The sequence below is a fragment of the Sceloporus occidentalis genome, unplaced genomic scaffold (genome assembly GCF_023333645.1).
Source record: "Sceloporus occidentalis isolate IW3139 unplaced genomic scaffold, rSceOcc1.0.p SCAF_2, whole genome shotgun sequence".
Classification (NCBI taxonomy): Eukaryota; Metazoa; Chordata; class Lepidosauria; order Squamata; family Phrynosomatidae; genus Sceloporus; species Sceloporus occidentalis.
The window spans coordinates 183,109,869-183,133,547 of NW_028316982.1; the positions used below are offsets into that span (position 1 = coordinate 183,109,869).

General features: G+C 40.4%; 1 protein-coding gene across 11 annotated transcripts in view; it reads right to left on the reverse strand.

Moving 5' to 3' along the window:
- CTPS2 (CTP synthase 2) overlaps nucleotides 1-23,679 on the reverse strand; it is a 92,886-nt gene that overhangs the window by 45,832 nt on the left and 23,375 nt on the right. For 6 of the 11 annotated variants that reach the window (XM_089511673.1, XM_089511671.1, XM_089511670.1 and 3 more), the window contains exons 2-9: nucleotides 18,740-18,945; nucleotides 17,391-17,561; nucleotides 16,339-16,439; nucleotides 15,868-15,984; nucleotides 13,117-13,200; nucleotides 10,035-10,115; nucleotides 7,831-7,982; nucleotides 4,693-4,825 (exon numbers count right to left, since the gene is read on the reverse strand). In XM_089511673.1, coding sequence (XP_089367799.1) covers nucleotides 4,693-4,825; nucleotides 7,831-7,982; nucleotides 10,035-10,115; nucleotides 13,117-13,200; nucleotides 15,868-15,984; nucleotides 16,339-16,439; nucleotides 17,391-17,561; nucleotides 18,740-18,945 — 1,045 coding nt within the window. Of the gene's footprint in view, nucleotides 1-4,692; nucleotides 4,826-7,830; nucleotides 7,983-10,034; nucleotides 10,116-13,116; nucleotides 13,201-15,867; nucleotides 15,985-16,338; nucleotides 16,440-17,390; nucleotides 17,562-18,739; nucleotides 18,946-21,256; nucleotides 21,401-21,717; nucleotides 22,018-23,574; nucleotides 23,645-23,679 lie in introns of those variants that run through there. The other 5 variants (XM_089511679.1, XM_089511678.1, XM_089511680.1 and 2 more) reach the window with 5 other exon arrangements.

Below are 23,679 nucleotides of genomic sequence, written 5' to 3' on the forward strand. Positions count from 1 at the left end.
ATGGTTCTATTGATGAATCCTAGAATTGCGTTTGATTTGTGGCCATTGCATCACACCGTTGATTCAAGTGTAATCTAATACTCTCAGAGCTTTTCCACATGTACTGCTTTCAAGCCAGGCGTCACCCATCCTATATTTGTGCATTTCATTTTTTTCTGCCTAGATGTAGCAATAGCAATAGCAAGTACATTTCTATACCACTTATCAGTGAACTTAAGCAGTCTGTAAGCGGTTTACAAAGTATAAACTAATTGCCCCCCTACAATCTGGGCACTCATTTATTGACCTTGGAAGGATGCAAGCCTGAGTCAAGCTTGAGCTCCTGGGCTGATATTGAACTTGCAACCTTATGGTTTGTGAGTGAATGGCTGCAATACAAATATTTAACCACTGCATTTAACAGGGCTCTAGTGTAGTACCTTACATTTATCCCTATTGAAATTCATTGTATTAATGTTGGCCCAATTCTCTGTTAGTATATTGAAGGTGAAAATGTTCAAATGTGGCAATGGCTGCAGAAGCCTAAATTGGCTACAGCTGGAGTCCAGAGCAGCAGCTGGATGCTCAAGGTCAACTGAGCAGGACTAAATGTAAATATGCTAGGGCTTCAGTCTCAAGAGGGTCTGTGGTGCATAGCAACTTGTATATGAAGAGGCTGGACTTAGTGGTCGCCTCATGGTAATACTGTATATAAGGAAAACGCTGGTCTGGTGGATTGTGGGAGTTTGGAGATAGTGTGGTGTGTCGGTAAGAGTTTTTGTATAGTAGTGACTAGCTCGTGTTTATTTGAAACAAAGTAATAAAGCCCTCAAAGGAGTGAACTACTGGAGAGTGATTCTTTGATTTAGCAGCTGTTTCACCAGGCATTGTTCCAGCAAGCTGAAAGCCTGTTTTGGAGTTTTTCTCTGTTCCTGTGTTGGAGAGATAACCAGCATCTTCATCCATTTGGCACCGGACCAGAATCACGGGCAAGGTTCATCACCCAAAATATCAACAATCTCTGCCATCGGTCAAGGTCATTTTGAATGCTGATGCTCTCCTCAGGAGTAATTAGAATATATTTATTAAAACTGCATTTTAACAAAAACTTCGGGCCCGAACAGACAGGCCAAAATAAAGCTGCTTCAAGTCACTTTGGAGGTATGTTGCTTAAATGATGCATGCCTCCTAAGAGACCGGAAGCCATGCCAAAGTCACGCTCAAGTCCTAAGGACTGGAGTACAGCTTTGGCAAAACTTCTGGCCTCTTAAGATTTTTGTGTCATTTAAACAGCAGATCTTCAAAGTGAACCAAAGCAGCTTTATTTTGGTCTGTCTGTTCAGGCCATTTATTTATGCCTTTTAATGTACTTTTCTCTGTATTTAACTTTTCTAACTTGTCTTGGAACTAGGTTTGGGGAAAAGGTGGGATATAAGTGAATAAATATTATGAAAATCAGTAATACAGGAAAATTTGTGTGCACCCATGTACATGTGGATGTGTCTTCACCATAGTGAAGAACACCTGAAATGTGGTATACAAACTAAGCCAAGCTTTGGGGGAGGGAATCTCCCTGGGGATATTCAGGTTTTAAAATGGTTTAATTAAATAACATTTATCTATAGACTGCAACAGTAGCTTCAGTTACTAGATGTCAAACTTCCTTCACCAGCAGACAGGAAGCTGCACATACATCTTACCAGGGAACCTTTAGTAGTTCCAAGTGGGTCACAGGCATGACAGACAACATACTTCTGCTGCCCTCTATAGCAGGGGTTGGCAACCTGCGGCCCGCGGGCCGAATCCGGCCCGCCAAGGCCTTCCTGCCGGCCCCTGCACAGTCCTGCCGCCGATTGCCGCCGATTTCCCCCGTTTTCGTGCCGCTCTGGCCGCCATTTTGTTTTTCAAAATGGCGGCCGAAGTCTCGCGTGACCTCATGATGGCAAAGGTCACGCGATACTTCGGCCGCCATTTTGAAAGAAAAAATGGCGGCGCCCATTAGGAGGCCTGGTGCAGCCCCTCAAGCACTCCAGGGGCTGCAGCAGGCCTGCATCGGGCTCCACCTTGCCCTCTGCCCTCCTCCTCCTTATGAATAGAAGAGCAGGGAAAGGAGGAGGAGGAAGGAGGAGCCAGCCGGCCACAAGAGCAAGCCAGAGAGAGGTTGGTTGCTTCCTTAGGGGAGGGGGGTTAGCCTTCTATTCTGAATTGCATTTTAGTAGTAACTTGTTAATATTATTATTATTTATTTGCCCTTGGTGGTCTCTTTGCAAAAACTCCTTTCAGCTCCTTGTGCTTTTCTGGGTTGAGACAGTGGTGCATGCTTTCTCCCTTCTATTCTGAATTGCATTTTAGTAGTTTCCATGCTAGTAACTGTTAGTATTATTATTACTCCGGGGGCGGAGCATGCGGCCCCACCCCTGGAGGGTGGAAGCTCCACCCCCAGGATGTGGCCCCACCCCCAGAGGGTGGAAGCTCCACCCCACTGCTTCGGCCCCCCAGTTGTCCGAGGGACAGCAACCTGGCCCCCGGCTCAAAAAGGTTGCCTACCCCTGCTCTATAGGGATCACAAACTCTTCAAAAAGTTAATAGAGAAAGTAAGAGAAGGTTCTTTTGCATGACTAATAATGAACAGAAGGAGCAGAACAAAAAGCAGAATGAGCACTAGAATGAAGTGAGACAAAGACCAGCAAGACAGAAAGAATGGGGGGAGTGGACTGGAGAGAAAATAAAGAACAAAGGGAAAGAGAAGGTGTACCAGGGTAGAGAGAAAGAAGTGTCACTTGGGAAGCATGGCTGAGCAAACAAACAAACAAAAGAACCTGAATGGATAAGGAGAAACAAAAAGCAGCAAGTTCTATAGGAAATGAAGGGCATAAGAGTAAGTGGGAGAAAAGTAAGTCTGCCTGTGGTGGGTGGATGCTGAGAGAAAAATCATGTCACAATGGGAGGGAAGGAACACAAGGATCGGAAGGACAAAGGGTTGACAACCCATATAGAATTGGATACTTCTGCTAGTGACTGACAATTTCAGCCCTCCAGTCGCCTACACTTTTGATTTCAATTGATACTGATGTAAAGATTAAAGTATCTTTTATATTTTTAATATGCTGCATAAATGCTTATGTCAGGATACTTATCTGCATCTTAAAAGTACAATAAAAGGAAAGTTTTATTTCATACACATGACAGCACTTGTCTCTTCCTAAACTCTGGCTCTATTATCTCTATTCAAAGCATTACTAATTTCTTTGAGAGGATTAACTGAATCCTGAATTCACAATACAGTCTGCCCTCCATATTCACAGATTCTTCATCCACGGATTCAAGCACCCAAGACTTGAAAATATTTCAAAAATATATAAATTCCAACAAGAAAACCTTGATTTTGCCATTTCATATAAGGGACACCATTTTACTGTGCCATTGTATTTAATTGGGATTTGAGCATCCCAAGATTCTGGTATCCACGGGGTGTGTGTGTGTGGAACCAAACCCCAGCAAATACCAAAAGCCCACTGTAGCTTCAAGAGACATTCAGAGCACATTGCATGAATATCTGTCCATTGCTCAAGACTTCTAACACTGCAGTAATTCATATGGCATCTTGAATAGGATCTATAAATACCATTTTAACCAACCAAGAAAATCAGGGGTTCTATTCTCTATCTAATTTCATATACACATACATATTAAAGTTTATCTGTTTAAGAGAACTGAATGCCTTATATTAATGCATTCACTGACAGTATTGTTCTACAAGCCTATCTTTTATTTGCATTAAGACAACTGAGATAATAGCACCAACTGCTATTAACTGTTATTAAGACGTCCCAGATACACACATATCAGTTTTTAAAAGTAAGCATTTGCTGGACATATTTGCAGTGCAACTAGCAGCGAAAACAAGATTAATCACATTTGCTAATAAATCCCAACTTTAATAGATTTTACAGGGGCTGTGCAGACCGCCCCTAAGGGGTGGCTTGCAGCTGCCTCTCTCTGTATCAGATCACCGCATGCAGCAGCCTCGATCTAGCTTTCTGCGGTGCATAATGGAGCTGCAAAAAGCAGCTCTTTTTTGTGCCTCAGAAACGGCACCATAGCCGCCGGTGCGCAGCTTTTCCATGCTGCTTTGGGCTGCATCACGTAAATGCAGCACCAGAGAAGCACCATGATGCTGAGTGCTGTGTGGTGCAGCGTGCAGTGTCATGCCGCACTGGGGGCAGAGTCAAATCATGCGTCATGTGGATGCCACGCCCCAACTTTGCCCCCAGGCCGACCTTAATGGCAGGTCAGTACAGCCCCTCAGTTAGCAATCTAAGCCTTCCATGAAATCTACCATATTTAAAATATAGTACAGAACCTACTTGTGGTTACATTCTCTTCACCACTTGCTAAATCATTAGCCATTTGTTAAATAATTTTCTTAATGCTTTCTGATGCTTTGATCAGAATCGACAGTCAACAAATATCCATGAAAATATTAACTATTTGCCACATGTGCATCAGTTCCCCTTATAATGCAGAAAACTAGTCAAAGAAATTACTGTAACATTAAAAAAAAATACGTTCAAAACACATCTTCTATGCCCATAAAATCCTAATTAAATTATACTTTATTTCTGAGCAAAGGCTACAAGAGTATAATGTATAAGCATCCTGGGGTGGAAGGAAAATGCAAAGAAAGAAAAGGAAGAAAAGATTGATCCTCACCATTAAATTGAGTCTGTGGTTTATTGCTAGAGCTGAATGTTCCAAAGCCTTGAAAACTGATGCATAGCAATCACTCAGTTTTGTATATTTGCCAACTAGTGCTACAGAACATGTCTTCAACATCTTCTCATATCTGAGAATATAAGTAAACAATAAATCTCTTATTTTGGTGGGTGACAAAATGATTATAATCTTCATTTAGCTTTGTTCTAAAATATGAGGGGCAGAAAATGTAGACTCTCAATATTTAACTTATATGAAAGATGTTTGGGAGTGCAGTAGTTTGGGTGTTGTACTAAGAGTCCAGGACACACCAGCATTCTAATCCCTGCTCAGTCACTGAAATCCAATGGAACTCAGGAAAGTCATATTTCACATCCTAAAAAGAAGGATATGACAACCTACCTCTGAATAAATGTTGACAAGAAAACCCCAATAGGGTCACCATAAGCAGGAGTTGATTTAAAGGCACATAAACACAAGAGAAATCACGGGGGCTTATTTACGGGCCTTTATTGACCTTTTACGGGCCAAGGCTAATGGCCTTTACTCTGTTCTCATCCTTCTTGATCTGTCTCCAGCCTTTGACACCGTTGATCACTGTCTTCTAGTGGATATACTTTCTGACCTTAGGTTCTCAGACTCTGTTCTCGACTGGTTTAGATCTTATTTGTCTGACAGATCTTTTGCAGTGGTTGCAGGCGGTCAGACTTCATCTCCTGTTCCCTTATATGTTGGAGTTCCCCAGGGCTCTGTTCTGGGTCCCCTTCTGTTTTCTCTCTACACACTGTCCTTAGGTAAACTCATTAGCTCTTTTGGTTTTTCCTACCATCTGTACGCCGATGACACCCAGTTATATCTTTCCACCTCTGACCTTTCTCCAAGGCTTGAACAGCAAGTTTCGCCTTGTCTTACAGCTGTCTCGCAGTGGATGCACCATCGGCGTTTGAAGCTCAAAATGTCCAAGACAGAGCTTCTTGTCTTTCCTCCTAAGTCCACCCTTCAACACTCCTTTTCTGTCTCTGTGAACAACACTTCTATTCAACCAGTCCAGCAAGCCTGCAGTCTTGGTTTTATCTTCTCTGTCGTGTATCCCTCAGATCCAGACCACAGCCAAGGCTTGTAGATTCCTTTTGTATAATATTGCCAAAATCTGACCATTTCTCTCCGCCTCTACTGCCAAGATCCTGGTCCATGCCTTAGTGATCTCACAACTTGATTACTGTAACATCCTTCTGGCAGGGCTTCCTCTTTCTCACCTCCGTCCTTTAATTTCTGTCCAGCATTCAGCTGCACGCATTATCACATCCGCCCACCGCTCTGACTACAGTCCGTCCTCGCCTTACGCGGGGGATCCGTTCCGGATCCCGCCGCGTAAGATGAATTCCGCCTATGCTCGAGCCCCATTGGAAACAATGGGGCTCGTGCACGGCGGTGCGGCGGCGTGGGGCGCAACGGGCGCGTGCGCCCAATCAATTGAATGGGACACGCCGCCCTTTCCGCCCTGCGCGCACCCCGCGGCTTGAGCGCGTATGCTCAAGGCCGCGTATGGCGCGCCCGCGTATGGATTTACTCTGCCCCATCTCGGATTCGCCCCTTTTCACTCACTGCCCCTCACTCCTGGAACCTTCTTCCCCCACGAACAAGAGCCATCACTTCTTTAACCAGCTTCAAAACGGAGTTGAAGACCATCCTGTTCAGAGAAGCATTCCCAGGCCTTGCTTAATTGTCACTTGCCTCCCTGGATGAAGATTAACCATCCATTATGAAGCCAAGCCCTCCCTCCAGTCCACCTGCCTTGGTCCAGGCCTTGGAGGTAGAGAGGAACTGCTGGATCTCATCCCCTTCCCCACCACTATTCCCTTCTCCTTTTGTGTGGTGTCTTTTTAGATTGTAAGCATGAGGGCAGGGAACCGTCTAATTAAAAAGACTGTATGTACAGCGGTGTGTAAATTTATAGCGCTTTATAAATAAAGGTTAATAATAATAATCATAATAATTATTATTGCTCAGTAAATAGAATTAGGACCAGGATGGAATAATTCACATTGTTCTAAACAAGAATTTGGTCCAGAGTATTTTTTTTAAAACAGTACAATAAATGACTACATATGAATCATGAAAAAAATAAGCTATGGCAATTAGGGTCTACATATGATGGTGTATCACATTAGTACTGATGGTATAGCTTGGATCCAATATAACACAGTGGTCCCTCCACATTTGCTGGGGTTAGGGGCAAAGAACCCTTGTGAATGTACAAAACCCGCAAATAAAAAAGCACTGTTGTTTTTACCTAAGAAAACACCTCTCTAGGAATCTTCAGGTCCTCCAGTTCAAGTCTATGGTCAACATCTGCCAGAGGTTGATCACAGAATCATGCAGGAGGTTCTACAAATGCCTAGAGAAGTGTTTTCTCTAGGAAATACTAGGTGCTCTAGCACAACTCCATGGTGTTTATACGTACAGTTGGCCCTCCACATTTGTGGCTTTGACTTTTGCAGATTTGATTATTTGTGGTTTTGATTAATATGTTTTCTATAGGAATCTCTAGGTCCTCCAGCGCAACTCTGCCAGAAGTTGATCATGGAGTTGGTCAACTTCTGGCAGGGTTGTGCTGGAGGACCTAGGGATTCTTATAGAGAACATATTAATCAAAACCACAAATAATCAAATCCTCCAAAGTCAAAGCCACAAATGTGGAGGGCCAACTGTACATAGAAAACACCATGGATGCCGATCCCTCATACTAGATGCACTATATACTATTCAGTGTTTGCAGTGATGGAGAAGTGAAGGCAGAACATAGTGGTCCAAGCGGGAAATACCACACAGTAAAATATCATCATTTTGGGAGATTAAGATATATTTGCACAGAAATATCTGTATAGTACATTCTCAGAAATGTCATATAATACAGATTTACACAGGAAATTCAATCTTCTGCTATTCCACCACATTGTACCCAAAACGTGGAAGTATATTAACTTCTGTATCACTGCAGATATAAAAAAACAACTGCCCCAAAAGTTTAGGTATGACAAAGCCTTCAGAGTAATACTGCAAGCAGATTTACACATGAAAAAAATCTCTGGATGGGATGGCGTGGAGGGAATGTTAAGTAACAAAGAATAGTACCTATCTGCCATTTTTTTCCATTTGAAAAGTTGTTCACTTGGTCGGTCATCAATTGGCAGATTTAGTCTCTCTTTAAAATGTCTAATGATGCCTTGTTCTTCCAAAAGAATTGGTACTCGGTAAGTGGAAGAAACATCATGGATGAAAATTACCTAGAAAAATGTTTTAATTATAAATATACTGTACAATATATTGAAATAGGTACATATATGTTGATTTATGGCACTTTTGGACAAGTGTGCCCCCATGGGCTGCATGCAGCTTCCCAGAGCCATTGTTATGGCCCCTGGAGTTCCCTGGGGTAAAAAAAGAATTTGCTCCAAAATGTCCCCAAATGCACTCTAGGGGGTATTTCCTCCACATTAGGAATCCCCCTGGGTCAAAAACAATTTTTGTAGATTTTTTAAAAAAATCATTTGTCCCCAAATGGCCCAAAATATCCACTAGGCGATGCATTTCCATCACATTTTGCAACCTCCCTGGGCCAATTTAGGTCCAGGAAGGCCCTAAAGCATGGTAGAAATACCCCATACCCTCTAGACAGCATTTAGGGACAATAAACAATGTTTCTTTTGGGGGGGAGCATGTGTGGTGGTGAGATGTTGCCCTCCTCTGGGGGACTAATGCATTCCCTAGCCTTCCACAGTTGTCAATCCCCAGAGCAAACATTCTTTGATCACCACTATATGTCAATGAGTCACATGAAGTTTATTCAATGAATTACCCACTTAAAATTGTTGCTTTAATTCAAATTGCAACATTAACCTGGTAATTCATTGAAGGGGAATATCTTAAAACCCTATCTTTGGCAAGGCAAGCCAGAAAAAAAAGAGATCGAGTCAACAAACATAATAGAAGAAAAATTTCATGGCTCTTGCCTCTGGGGTCTATAAACCTACATGACTATGGATTGATCCTCTGCACCACACAGACACATATGACTTCTTGACAAACAGTACAATTCAAACAATATTTTCTCACGAGAGTCCCACTGAATACAGTAGGTCTTATTTCTTAGTCACTAGCCCAGTTCACACAGTGAACAATGGTTTATCGATTACCAGAAGCATGGTGGTACACACTGCCTGGTACCTCCCCCTTGCAGCTGCAGAGACTGAATAAGCCACAGAGGTTTGCTCCGTGTGATCTAAAACTGGGTGAAGCTGCCACTCTAGTTAACTTTTCTTCCATCAAACCACAGAAAGAATCCACAGAACTCACAGATTACAGTTGTTTGTGGATTTACTCTCTTGTTTGTTGATGGAGAGAAAGGTGAACCAACCATTGTTTCATTAGACTAATCATCCATCATTTGGGAGAATTACTGGTTCTATGTTATCTTATTCAGTATTACAGAATCCAAATTTTTTTTTTAAAAAAAAGGAAAAAAGAATAACCAAATGGCTATTAAGAAATAGCAAAAACATAGTCCATACAGAATATTTTCTTTCAGTAGCATAAACCTACCTTCTTTCTCTTAAGAAATAATGTGAGATACTTACACAGCATAAGCTTTTAAAAATATTTCTAAAGTTATAATCCTAACTATACTTACCTGGGAGTAAGTTTGACTGAATGTAATGGAGCTTACTTCTAGGCAGACATAACAAAAGGCAAATATACCGCTGTGGACATTGACCGTCCAGTTAAAAAATGCTAAAAATTTAAAGAATTTGTTAATCCCAGATGAATAAAATAAATAATTTTATCCCAGTATCTTCACTTGTACTGAAAAAGCACAACTTTCTATCAAATACAAATAAGGAACACTGCAGTGTAGAGAACATACATTAATTTATATTATTTCACTTTATAAGCCAATGATTTTTAATAGTAGATACTAGTAACAGGAGATGCTTCCTTATTTGTCTGCAGACACAACACTGACCTCTGCTGGAATATTATGATTTTTTAAAAAAATAAATAACATGTTGTCCACTTATTAAACTGTTTCTCTATAATTAATAAAAGAGGTAAGTAGAATGTCATAAAGGCTACTATAAATCATGGAATTAGAAAATGCTTGAAAATAATTATTTCAAACAATATTTTCTTTGCTTCTTGATTTCCCCTGTGATTATCCCAACGAGTAGTCTTCTGCTTATTTTCCCTCCAACAGCAAATCTCCTCTCATGGAAAAATAAAAATAAAGTAACTTTAAAAGTGGTACACATGCAGTTGTGACTATTAGAAGCCCAACAAACCTGTTCTGGTTCCACATGACAAAACATGGATATCTTTTCTTTCACAGCCATTTCTATAGGTTTAGCACTTCTGCAGACTATCTGTCAAAAATACAGATATACGTATCAATAGAAAGATTTTGGAAAAAAACAATGTACAGAACTAGTAAAATATTCCTCTTTTTAAAGTAATTATACAGTGGAGCCTCGGGTTACGAAAATAATCCGTTCCGCGGCCGCTTTCGTAACCCGAACGGCTTTCGCAAGCCGAATCCCCATAGCCGCTAATGGGGAAAAGCCGCGATTTGGTGTAAAATCGCGGCGAAAAGCACCAAAAGTTTTTTCGGGACCCGAAAAAACGTTCGTAACCCGGATCAATAATTTCCAATTGGATTTTTTCGGGTCCCGAAAAATTCGTAACCCGGGTATTTCGTATCCCGAGGTTCCACTGTAGTTCCAAAACAGGTGCACTGAATCTCAACTTTGCACTTGAGTCAGGGGCGGGTTACAAACCGCCATAAAATACGTATTGACTATGTATTAGGGTTAGGAAGGGGTGGTGCTTTTGCACCCCCCTAACTCTAGTATGTAGTCAATACGTATAATATGGCGGCGGCCGTTCCACACGGCCGCCGCCATTTTGACGTAGAGGACGCTGTGCGTCCGCACGTCGCTTATAACGTCACAAGTGCGCCATTGGCGCCTCGCGGCATCATAACCGCGCTGCAGGAAGAAGCTCCATTTTGGAGCTTCTTTTTTGCTCCGCGACGGAGTTGTGCAGTTTGGCTGCTGCGGCTCCCTTACGGAGCAAACAGCAGTGCCAGCAGACCGCCGCAAAGCGGCGGTCTGTAACGCTCCTTTGACTTCATGCCTTCATGCTTAAATGCTCTACTGCTGACTCTACTTGCTATGATTGTTTTATTTGTCAATTGTGACAAATAGATGACTAAAGAACAAATAAGCCTTAGAAATCCTGTCAGTTACAAAACAAATTATATTGTGGAGAGAGGGAAAGGAGTTATATTATCTGTTCAATAATATTTGGAAGAAATTATGCTAGACATTTAAGAAATATATCTCTGATACTAGTTCACTGAGAGTGATTCAATTTTCTTTGGAAACAATACATTTAAAAATGTTAATCTCCACATCAACAAATATTCCCTTCTAAACAAAACATATTCCTGATACTGAAATTAGGGGGAGGAGACCCCATGTAATTAAAACTTTGTTAGCTTGTACTGGAACTTTACCAGATTTTTAATATGCATTCTTAGTACTTTTGATAGAAAACATTCATTTGCATAGGTACATATGTGCATGTTATTGTTTAATAAAAGAAACAAAGTCCTGAAACACACAGGCCAAAAAAGTGACTTCCAGTCGCTTCGAGGGGGTGTGTGGTGGAGTGCAGATGGTGCATGCCCCCAGGTCATCGAGAAGCAGCTCCGGGGATGCCTAAGACATGAAGCCGCTGGAAAAAGGAGCGCTGAAGATAGAGCTCCTTGCTGACGGCTTGTTAGGGATCATAGAGGCGGCCCACTTTCAGAGCAGGCCGTGTGGTTGCCACGATCCCTGGCCAGAGGTCATTCCAAGCCACCACTCAGTTTTGGGCCTAAGCTTGCAGACAAGACTTTTTCCCCCTGCCTGATTTACAGAGTTTCCAGATAATGTCATCTAACACTTCTAACTCTATGATTCTCTCGTTCTGTTTCCAAAAGCATCCACTAAGGAAGACATGACCATATAACTGCACACTACCTTCTGACTGGTAGTGTTAGATATAGTAATTTTAGAACCTTCTGTCTGGATATGTCTACATCATGTGCAGTCAAAAATACAATACATACAATTAGGTAAACAACACATAATACATATACATTAAGATCCTTAAGTTCTATTCCACGGAACACAGAATAATACAAGGTTTTAAAGAGAGAGAGAGAGAGAGAGATCCAACTGGATAAACACAAAATGGCATGACAGATGATTTGGTTTAATTTAATAAAAAATGCAGCCTAGGCATGGGTTCTAAACATATTTTTGTGTTTTTGGTGACAACATTCCTATATAAATTTGTTTAGATTAAATGACTCTCCTATCTACTACTCTTACCCTCAATGCCTATCACCTGAGACAGATTTCTCTACTACCTACTTTCAGTTCTAGAAGTGATCCTGGACAGAAGAAAAAAGTCCCGGGAGAGAAATGGAAAGACCAGGAGCTGGGTTCAGCATTCCCTAACCCACATGTTATTCAGGTGCTTTAAATCTTTTCTTTTTGGAGTTTAGATAAGACTGGTCGCATTTGAAATGTTTAGGTTAGGATAGAAATTATCTGTAACACTTGAAAGAGCTGGCATCCATGAATGCGTGCAAAAGGGATTTCCCCCTAAAATTCAAACTTTCTTTTTTTCTTTTCTTTTTCTTTTTTTAAAAAAGAGCAATCAAGTAACTCAAAGATTTCTACAGACAGTTCAGATGCCCTCCTAATATATGAGGACATATGTGTAATAATGTAGGAATACTGTCAGGAGCTCAAATTTGTATCCTAATGTGAATCAAACTTACAGATGATAAACATGATTGTCTATATAGCTGGACCTCCATATCCACAGATTCTTTATCCACGGATTCAACCATCCACAACTCGAAAATATTTTTTAAATATTTAAATTTCAAAAAAACAAACTTTGATGTTACCATTTTATATATGGAACACCATTTTACTATGTATATAAAGGGATTTTAGCATTTACAGATTTTGGTATCCACAGAATCAAACCCCAGCTGATACCAAGGGCCCTCTGTACTGCAAATATTATGTTCAAGGAGTTGCTGAGTGAAAGGCAGACATTTCTACTGGATAAGCAGTCAAATAAATCTGTAACTTTATATGCTCTTACCCATGCAAACACAGAGCACAATGGAGAAAGAATTTATATAGTGTGCTATCTATCCATAAGGGTATAATAAATACAGTCCTATGTTTGTTTAAATCAGCTTAATTACCTCTGGTACATACTCATAATTCTATCTTGCTTGCTATCTCTTCCAACTGGCTTTCCTTTCTAACTCAACGCTGACAATTTTATCAAACTCACCAAATCAGGAGACAGGCCAAGACCTCTTAAAGCCCGAACACTGTTTTGAGTTGGTTTTGTCTTCTGTTCTCCAGTAGCATTAGGCTAAAAATAAATATTTGACACAATATTAAATTCTAAGACTTTTGCACATGATCATATCCCAACCACATTTTGGTCATGCAACAAGTGTTAAAGCATCCCTACCAAATGGCCATCCAACACCCTATTTAAAGACCTACAAAGGAGGACACTCCATTGACATCCAAAATGGTCTATTCCACTGCCAAACAGCTCTTTCTTTCAGGGAGTTCATTCTAAAGTTTAAATGGAATTATTTTGCTTCCAATTCGAAACTACTGGTTTGTGTCCAAGTGTCTGGAGTAGCAGAAAATTTGCTCCATCTTCTATGTGACATTCCTTCAAATATTTAATATGGCTGTCATATCACTCTCAGTCTTCTCTTCTTCAAACAAAACATACCCAGCTCTCATCTTGGTTGCCCTTCTCTGGATACATTTCATCTTGTCAGTACAGGCCAAGCTTCCCTTATCCAAAATGCTTGAGATCAGAAGTATTCTAGATTTCAGGGTTTGTTTTTTTTTTTTTTATATATATATCTACATATACATAGTGAGGTATCTTGAAGACAGGACTCAAGTCTAAATATGAAATTCATATATGTTTACGCACAAATGTCAGTGCTTTCTGTTTTAACAAATGAGATAGATGTGCATCATTTTAAACATTATGGCGCGTTACAGAGCACCCAAGAAGGGCGCTCTGCCGCTGCCTCCATTTCCACCGGCAGGAAGCCTCAGCCTCCAAATGGGGAGGCTTCCCGGCGGCGGAAAAAGAAACCATAAAAAGTGGTTTCTTTTCACGCCACGCTTGCGACGCACGAGTGTGCAAATGGTGCACTCGTGATGTTGCAAGGCAAGGGTGACGTGTGGACGCTAAGTGTCCAGCACGTAAAAATGGCGGCGCCCATGTGTATAGGGGACCGCCATTTTTACGCCCTCGTCACGTGGTAGGGGTGAGGCCGGTATGGACGCTAGGTCCTTGGCCAACCCCTAGCATGTGACGAGGGCAGCGCAAAGGCCCGTCTAGAACGGGCCTATATGTTCATATGCACAGATATAGGTGAGGCCATCTAGTCTCACAAGCACATGGTGGAAGAATGGTAAATGTTTAACTTCAGACATTTATCACGCTAATCCATTAGACATAACCTTATGGAGGGCCCAGAAATGCAGGTAGATGTGTTGATCCTTATCTATATAGTTTGTGTGTGCATGCGTCTATATCTACATGCAGGTATATTGTATATGTGATCAATATACAAATACTTACATAGAGTACATAGTAATATAACACACAGTCAATGGTGATATGACAAAGCCACTCCAGAATACTTTGCTTTATAACAGAGATAGCTCACAACAATACACTGTTGCCAGGAAAATTTATTTTCCCACAAGTTAATGTAAGGAGTGTGGCTAAGCTCAAGGTGAATGGAGAAGCCTGAGGAGGGTAGCAAATACCATTGCAATCTGTGTTAATTAAAAGGACCCAATTACTGAAACCCTATCTGAGTTGTGAAAAAAATGTCCATTTGCAATAGATATATAACTTTGAGGAAACATGAGAAAATTATGCAACCATTAAGAAACACATATATATTTATTGTGTAGTGCAACAGACTGTGTAGTAAAGCATCAAGATCAAGAGAAAGATGTAACTTATCAAAAATGCTATGAGGACTTCCCACGTCATTTGTGCTCTAGTACCAAATGTGCTCCAGTACCAAATGTAATGTAATGCCCAAGAATACATGAGCTTTGCTAACTGAGATATATTTGTACTACGGGTCACTCTTTTGGTCAGTTTGCCAATATCAGAGCCATGTGTGGAAATGCAGATTAGAAATCTGATAAATACATTTCTAAAAGTTCAATGGATGTCACCAAAACAGCTGCTTTTGTGATTCAATAACTAGTTCTACAACTGAATGATCAGGAGTACCTGCAGAAAAACAATGTCATTAAAATTAAATCATACTTTCTTGCTGAACTTCCCTGTAAAGGATTAAATCTCCCTTATGTTCTAAAATGTGTCTTCCAAAAAAGTATCTTGGTTTTTACAAATGATTTATTTTAAAATAAATGCTAATTTCAAGTCTGTTTTGAAAATAGTTTCATCTATCCCAGACCTTCAGGTTTGTAATACACATGGGGAAAATTAATCTTTAGTTTCTTTATTTGTTACTAGAAAGATACAATCGCCACAAAAAAAAATTGGCATGGTATAGACGGGCATGTTGTGGTGATATTAGGGCTTGATAGGGCTGGGCGTCCAGGTGTGCATGCCTGTCCACACGGCAGGCACCACAACTGAGCAGCTGTGGTGCTGTGTACGAATGCCTCTCGGCAGAAGCTGTATCATAGGGCTGCATTGCAGCCCTTAGGACGCCACAAAAAAGGAGCCACTTAGAGCGGCTCCTTTTTGAGTGTGCATCTGTGCAACAGCATGTGGCTGCTGCTACACAGGTGTGCAGCAAAGAAGAGCAGCCTTTCACCAGCTGTGTGAACCAGGCCATTGTTTTGTTTTGCCACTGCTAGAGTAAGAAAGTAAACTTATATGAATTAATCTATCACTGAATTAATGTAATTTGCTCTTTGTGTACAGTTCTTAAAAATATCTTGCATAAGCGTATCTTATCAAATTTAAACTGTGAAAAATAATATACAATACCATATTGTAAGAATTTACCTGAGGTACAAGGCTAACATGGATATTGCAGAAATTCTCCCTTTTGGCTTTAAACTGAAACTGTCGGAAAGCTTCTACAAATGGCATTCCTTCAATATCTCCAATAGTTCCACCCAGCTGAAAGGAAATACTGTATCTAGTTAACCAATTTGAGCAAACCGAAAGAACATTACAGCAATTTTATAAAGGTTAAGACATTTTAAGGGCAAGACATATTGTTATATAACCAGGTTTCATAATAACTTTAGGTAACATGTGGTAGCTAGCTACTGCTATTATGAATGCTTCTGAAGTGTAAACCAAATGTATAACAACACTGAACAATGATCATACAAGATTATTTCATTGTAGTAATTCAAAGAACCTTTACAGTGATAGCAGAAAACAGAGGAGGAAAAACACTCTGCTTTTAAATTACACCACAGCAATTGCCACTACTCACATTTCCAGAAACAGAGCATTCATACTTACTTCAATTACACATATTTGTGGTTCCTTCTTATCACCATCAACTGGGATCTTTGCCTGGTTCATTACCCATTCTTGCACAGCATCAGTAATATGTGGGACAACTGCAAATCAAACCAAATTTTAATGGAATAAAAGGTCAGGTATGTAGCCCATATTATTCCTCAATTCAAAGACAAATTGAGAGGTAGCCCAGCAGATCAGATTTACGAGAATAGCATTTCAAGGTACAACATAATCTGGGCCTGCATAAGTCTAAAAGAGTCTAAAAGAAGATGAATAAATGAAAAATTAAATACAAATGTAATAAGGGCTTGGTTATGTAATATCATAAATTCTGTCAATTTCCATACTAATATTAGTGAATAATATCACACACACAATTAATGTAAAACCCAACAGTAAAATTGCTGACTGGAATACCATATACAGTAGACAAAACAGTTTTAAAATAGCTGCTACAACCGCCGATTTGCTTGTGGTCTTAAGATTCTGGTGATGACGTTAAACAAGTCAACAAGTTAAGTTTAAAGCCCTAAACAGCTTGGAAACTTAACAGTAGGCAGAGTGCTTCTTCCTATATACACCCACCTAAGAACTGAAATGCCTACTCTGTGTTTGACCAGCGGAAACAGTACGGTGTGAGATGTCATGGGAGAGAGCCTTCTCAGTTGTGGTACCACAATGGTGGAATGCCCTCCCTTTGAAGGCCTGATTGGTGCCAAAGCTGTTTTTTTTTTCCCTGCCTCAAGTTGAAACATGGCTTTTTTTTATTAAACCTTTGGGGTGTAATCAACTTTTAAACATACATTTACTTGGTTCTGAATTTTTGAAACTTTTAACCTGTTTTAACTTGTTGACTTGTTTAATATGTTTTTATTCCACTTAAACTAATTCATCATTTTAATCTGTTATTGTTTTAAATTGTTTGTACCGCATCCATGCTTGAATACATGGATGCAGATTCTGTAGATAAAGTGAGTTCAGTGTATCTCAGTTTACCGCACCAGGACAGAAAGAAACAATCTGCATGTATTTGACTAATACAAAAGTACCTTGAACTGTTTTTCCCAAGTAATCGCCATGCCTCTCTTTATTGATAACATGTTGATAGATTTTTCCAGTGGTGATGTTATTATCCTTATAAAGGTTAATGTCCAAGAATCTTTCATAGTTTCCCAGGTCCAAGTCAACTTCTCCTCCATCATTTAGAACAAACACTTCACCTGAAAAATAATAGTATTCATTAGTGTACTTTCAACAGTAAAAACAGTAAAACATTTCTTCCCAAGCTCTTACGAACATACATAATGACTGGATAACTTACAGTATGAGGAAATTCAGGTATTTATAGGATAAATGTATACATGTATCATGCAAAATATTCTTTCAGGAACTAACTAGTGTAAATCAATTAAACTTTAAGTTAGAAATGTTATACGAAAAGGGGAAACTTAATTTTTAAAAAATCATGAGACTGACCAAAGTTGGAATTTAATCAACAACTTAACAACTTACTTAAGCTATAATTTAATGAAGAGCAAGAAAGTGCTAAACAATCAACTGATTCTACATTTCCCAGCTGGCTCTTTACCCAAAGTCTAGTTCTTGGATTTCTGCAAACCTTTTGGTTTTTGTTAGTTACAGAAATGAGAAGTTGTACTTACCAAGAAGGTTCATTCTGGGATGGCACAAGGAGCAATCCACAACATTTGGGTTTATCTTCACATGCCAACCCAAATGTGGTGGACTGCTTCACCTGTCATCTGAGAAGGCATCTTTCCCAATGATCCCTTTCAAGACATGTGGTCCTGCAAATGCTCCAGAAAGCAAGCTGTTGGTGCTTTATTCACATTCTTTACTCCAACAACATATGCATCATAAATACATAGGTTATATTTTTTATATTAAGCACTATACTTCTTATGCTTGACCCTAAACTCATGATGGTAGAATTCAAAAACATAGCTGTGTTAGTTTGGAAAATCAGTATGCAAAGGGATCTAGTAGCACCAAGGCTAATTGAAAGAAAGAAGCTAGTAGCGTGAACTTTTGTAGACTTGAGCTTACTTCCCCAGATGCATAATGGTTTCCTGGCAGACTATACACATTTCAACACTATCTAATTCCCCCCTTCTCATGAGGGTGCCCTTGTCCAGTTCATCACATCTTCTCTTGTTCCAACACTACATTCCAAGCACTCATTCATATGGTTATCTAGTTTCCTTAGCTTTAGGCAACATCCTTCCTCCCCTTTGTCCACCAATGACCATCCATCCTTAAAACTATACAATACTGGAGTCTGTATAATGTTAGATATTTCAAAACTGCACCTTGGAAAAAAATCTCATAAAGAACAGGAATGCAGCTATACATATTTGTACATAAAAGAGGCTACTCATACCATGCTCATATGGTGAAAAGGTTCCAGCATCTATGTTAATGTAAGGGTCTATTTTGATTGCAGTAACTCTTAAGCCACATGACTTCAAGATTGTACCTATGCTGCTTGCAATAATTCCTTTACCGATGCCTGAGATGACACCACCAGTTACCAAGATGTACTTCATGGGATAATTAAAGGTACAGCATAAATCTCGAGCTGGAATTCTAAAAGTGAAAAGGTTAACTGATTAAATACAAGCTTATGAAGTTTCCTAGAAAAAGAAAAGTTAGAGCTATCTTCACAGTAATCATTGTTTTAGGGGAGCTATACAATAGGTCCTCAGTATCAACTGGAGTTTGGTTATGAATATCAAAATCTATGGATACTTCAAGTCCCAATACGTACATTGGTGCTACAAATGGTGTCCCTTACAAAAAAACACAAAATCAAGGGTTGCTTTTTGGATTTTGTGTGTGTGTGTATGTGTGTGTGTGTGTGTGAATATTTTGAAACTAAAGTAGGTTGGATCCATGGATACAGACTCCGTAGATATGGAGGGCCCACTGTATAACTCATGCTTTAGTAGAATTCTTTAATTGCATCAGAACTGTTAAGCAATAGTAATATAGCCAATCTTTCTTTTTTAAGCGAGTGAAGGCAATACAAATGAAATTTTCAAAAAGAGTGATAACAAGAGTTAAAAGCCAGGATAACTGTTATCCTTATGCCAGGTTATATCTATTGCAGATTATGACCTGATTGTGGGGCAATTAAGAAACAAGAGGGAAGTATCAGCATGATGGAAAAGAAAATTCAGATGGAAAATTTCTTGGGAAAAGAAACAGTCTATTTCTAGTCACATCAAAGTGCTATTTATGACCCAAAAGCTGAAGTGGTACAGGCTGTCTCAAAAGCTGTATTCTTCCATATGAGTCTGCATGGGCTGTAAGTTCTGCAGGAGAGGCACTTTTCAGAGGTATCACTGGTGAAGACAAAAGAAAGGGCCTCTGTCTTCAGTGACCACTCCCATACCAGAAAGCAAAGGCTTTCTATTCAGGCAGAAGTTCAGCAACTGTCTGCCTGATACAGTCAGGATGTGCTGGATTTCTAACTTTTTAAATCTTTATTTATTATGAGTATGGATTGTTAAAACTATTTTAATTTAATTAGTGTTTTAATAGTATAATTAAATGTGAATTTTAACAGTACGCTTGTCCCTCCATATTCACTAGGGTTAGGGGCACAAGAGCCCCGTAATATGGAAATAAAACACAAATAACTAAAACACCATGTTTTTACCTGAGAGGACACCTCTCTAGGAATCTGTAGGTCCTCCAGTGCAACTCTGTGCTCAATGTCCAACAGACATTGACCACAGAACTGCACCGGAAGAGCTACAAACGCCTAGTAGAGTGTTCTCTCTAGGAATATCTAGGTCTTTCAGTGCAACTTTTAGTTAAAGTTGACCATAGAGTTGCAATGGAGGACCTAGATATTCCTAGAGAGAACATATTAATCAAATCCGTGAATAATCAAATCTGTAAATATCAAATCTGCAAATACAGAGGGATGAGTGTATAATTAAATTTGAATTCTATTATGTATAATTTGTATTATTGCTTGAACTACTTTTTTTAAATTAAAGTGCAAGCAGTTTTACAATCTAGTCCTGGGCGAAGGACAAGACAGTAATAAAATAAATCAATAAACCCTAAGAGAATAATTGAAAACAGCCCCCTGGGGACTGATCATATTCACAAACAGGTAATTCCTAAGTACCTGTTGAGAGTAACCGGAAACAGAAAGGAATATCCTAAAAGAAGCATGGCTGCACACAGAACAGGAACACTCCACATTGCAGCACTCCAGCCATACTTCTCTGCTTTCCTAGATATTATCTGTGCCACCTAAACAACTGAAGGGATATAGCTTTCTATGCAAAATACTCCAGGTCCCATCCCTGGCATTTCTGGATAGAACTAGCAAGGTCCTGGCTGACATTTTTGAGAGCCACTCTTTATAGGTGTAGCTAGACTTCGTATAAGGCAATCACCTATATTTTATCTAAGATAGTTGTCCATAAATTTTAACCTCCAAAGACATCTGTTGAAAGTGCAGATAAAGACTTTACTATAGGAACAAGTTCTGATATTCTGGAAAGCTGGTTGATACCAGGCTTTCTGACATGAAGTCATGAAAACCAAAATGAAAAAAACCACGTTACACAAACAGTGCTATAAACCTATTATTAGGGTTGACAACCCTAAAAGGGTAAATTAATTTACCATATGAGTTTCATGAATTAATTAAACCGATCAAGGCCAAGGCAAATTTATTAGCAATGCTCATGCTGTGAAGCAAATAAATATAAAATAAAGAAATACAGGTGCATTCTCCCCTTATCCGAAATATTCCCAAATCCAAAAGTGCCCATAGGGGTGTCTGAGAGAGGGGCACCTTTGCTTCCTGACGGTTCAGTCGACGCAAACCAGGTTTCGTACACAAAATTATTAAAGACATTGTGTATTAAATTACCTTAGGCTATGTGTAGAAGGTGTATACCAAGTATAAATGAACTGCAGGTTGAAACCCTGGGTCCCATCTCCAGTTAGGCATCCCTAATATCCCAGTCGGCAAAGGAGGGGCCAGGAAAGGCTGCTGTCACTCTATTTATTCAACCTGTTTGAAGAAACACAGGCTTGCATTTTAGATCCAAAACACACTGCAGAAACAATCCACTTTGAGACTGCACTGGCTCAGTGCTAGAGAGTCCCAGGACTTGCATTTTGTTGTGGCACCAGAGCTCTCTCTGAATGTCTCACAAAACTACAGTCCCCAGGATCTCCCTTGCAGAGCCAGGGCAACTCAAGCAGTCTCAAACTGGATTATTTCTGCAGCCTGCTTTGGACCTATGTATACTTTGATTCCCAGATTAAATCCATAGTAGAAGGAGAAGAGGATCTTGCATTTGGCTTTCTGTTTCCCCTTGAGCTTACCTCTTCTCATTCCATCCCCTTGTAAGCCACAGCATGCATTATATAACTGAACAAATGTTGCAAATCCCTCCTCTTGAACCTGCACTCCACAATCCAGGCAACGCTGTTAAAGGAAAGAGTTTGCTGCTGCTGTGTGCCTCCCTCCAAGCCACTTTCTGACTAGCTCCCTGTGAGTGTCGCAAGGAGGGGACTTTCCTCCCTTCAGGGGCTGCTGGGTCCCTTGGAAGGAGGAGGACCCCTGGTTGCCGGCCTCAAGCACTGCCACTCCTACTTCCCTGGAAGAAAGGAGAGAGGTTGAAGAAGAGAGGGACGGAAAGCGAGGTCCAAAAACACACGGCAGGGATAATAATAATCCACTTCTGAGGCTGCTTTAACTGCCCTGGATCAATGCTAAGGTCTTCTGGGAACTGTAGTTTTGTGAGATATGGAGCCTCCTCTCTCAGAGAGAGCTCTGGTGCCACAATAAACTACAGTTCCCAGGATCCCCCAGCTCTGAGGCAGGGCGGGTAAAGCGGTCTTAAACTGGATTGTTTCTGCAGTGTGTGTTTTGGGCCTGAGGTGCCTTAATTTCCTTGGAAGAAGAAGAAGGGCTCTTTTGCCCTCTTTTTGTAGGGAAAATAAAATAAAGGTTGCACCCACACTGCAGAAATAGTCCAGCTTCATACCGCTTCAACTTCCTCTGGGGCAAGGCTATGGAAACCTGGGGTTTGTAGTTTTGTGAGACATTTAGACTTCTCTGTCAGAGAAGGCTGACCTGACGTCCTCCTTTCCCCGGACACGTCCTACATTCCAGTCTGCGGTCCAGGAGGGACTCCAAAAACGCTCTATCACTCGGGTATAAAGCACACTGCAGGAATAATCCAGACGGCTTTAACTGCCCTGGCTCAGTGCTAGGGGATCCTGGGAACTGTAGTTTATTGTGGCACCAGAGCTCCCTGACAGAGAAGGCTAAATGTCTCACAAAACTACATTTCCCATAATTCGCTAGCATGGAGCCAGGGCAGTTAAAGCAGTCTCAAACTGGATTGTTTCTGCAGCGTGTTTTGCTACTTGTAGGCTACCTCCTTCAATAGTTTAACCATTTCTGTTATAGGCTGGGATACTCCATTTTACAAATGGGAAGGAGCAACTGGGAGAGACTACTTAACCAACGTTAAAGTCTCAGCACTGCCCATCATTGGCCTACACTGGTTTTCAATGAAACAATGATAACATGCTTATATTCACCAAAGAATATACATATACATATACAGGACTATAGCCCAGTCCTATGCATTTCATTCTGAACTAAACCAATACATTAAATATGAATGGAGGATTAACTTGCCAGACTGGTTCTCAACCTTGGGTCCTCCAGGCATTTTAGACTCCAGCTCCCAGAATCCCTGATCAATTGGGCAAGATGGCTGAGGCTTCTGGGAGTTGAAGTCCGAAACATTAGGAGAACCAAAGGTTCAGAACCATTTAAGCACTCAGGTGTATTGACACAGCTGAATTAAAGCCATTTGACACCACTTCAATTGCCATGGCTGTCCTACAGGATCATGGGATTTGTAGTTGGGTGAGATATTCAGCCTGATCTGATAAAGACCTCTGGCCTCGCCAAACTACAAATCCCAGGATTCTGTAGGACACAATCATGGCAGTTAAAGAGGTCTCAAAGCGCTTGAGTTCTTCAGTCGGGATTAAAAAACCCTGTGGTGGAGAGATAGAGAGGAAGCCTAGAGCTTCAAAGTGCTTTAATTCTGTTATCTGGATATTTAATTTAAATTCAATTTAATTCTGTTATCTGTGGTGGAGAAATAGAGAGGAAGCCTAGAGCGTCACACTGCTTTAATCCGGCTGCCTGGATAATACCTGCTGCAGGGAAATAGAGAAGACGCCTAGAGCGTCATTACAGCTTTAACTCCGCAGTTTGAGGGAGAAACAAATCTGAAGCGGAGAAATAGAGAGGAAGCCTAG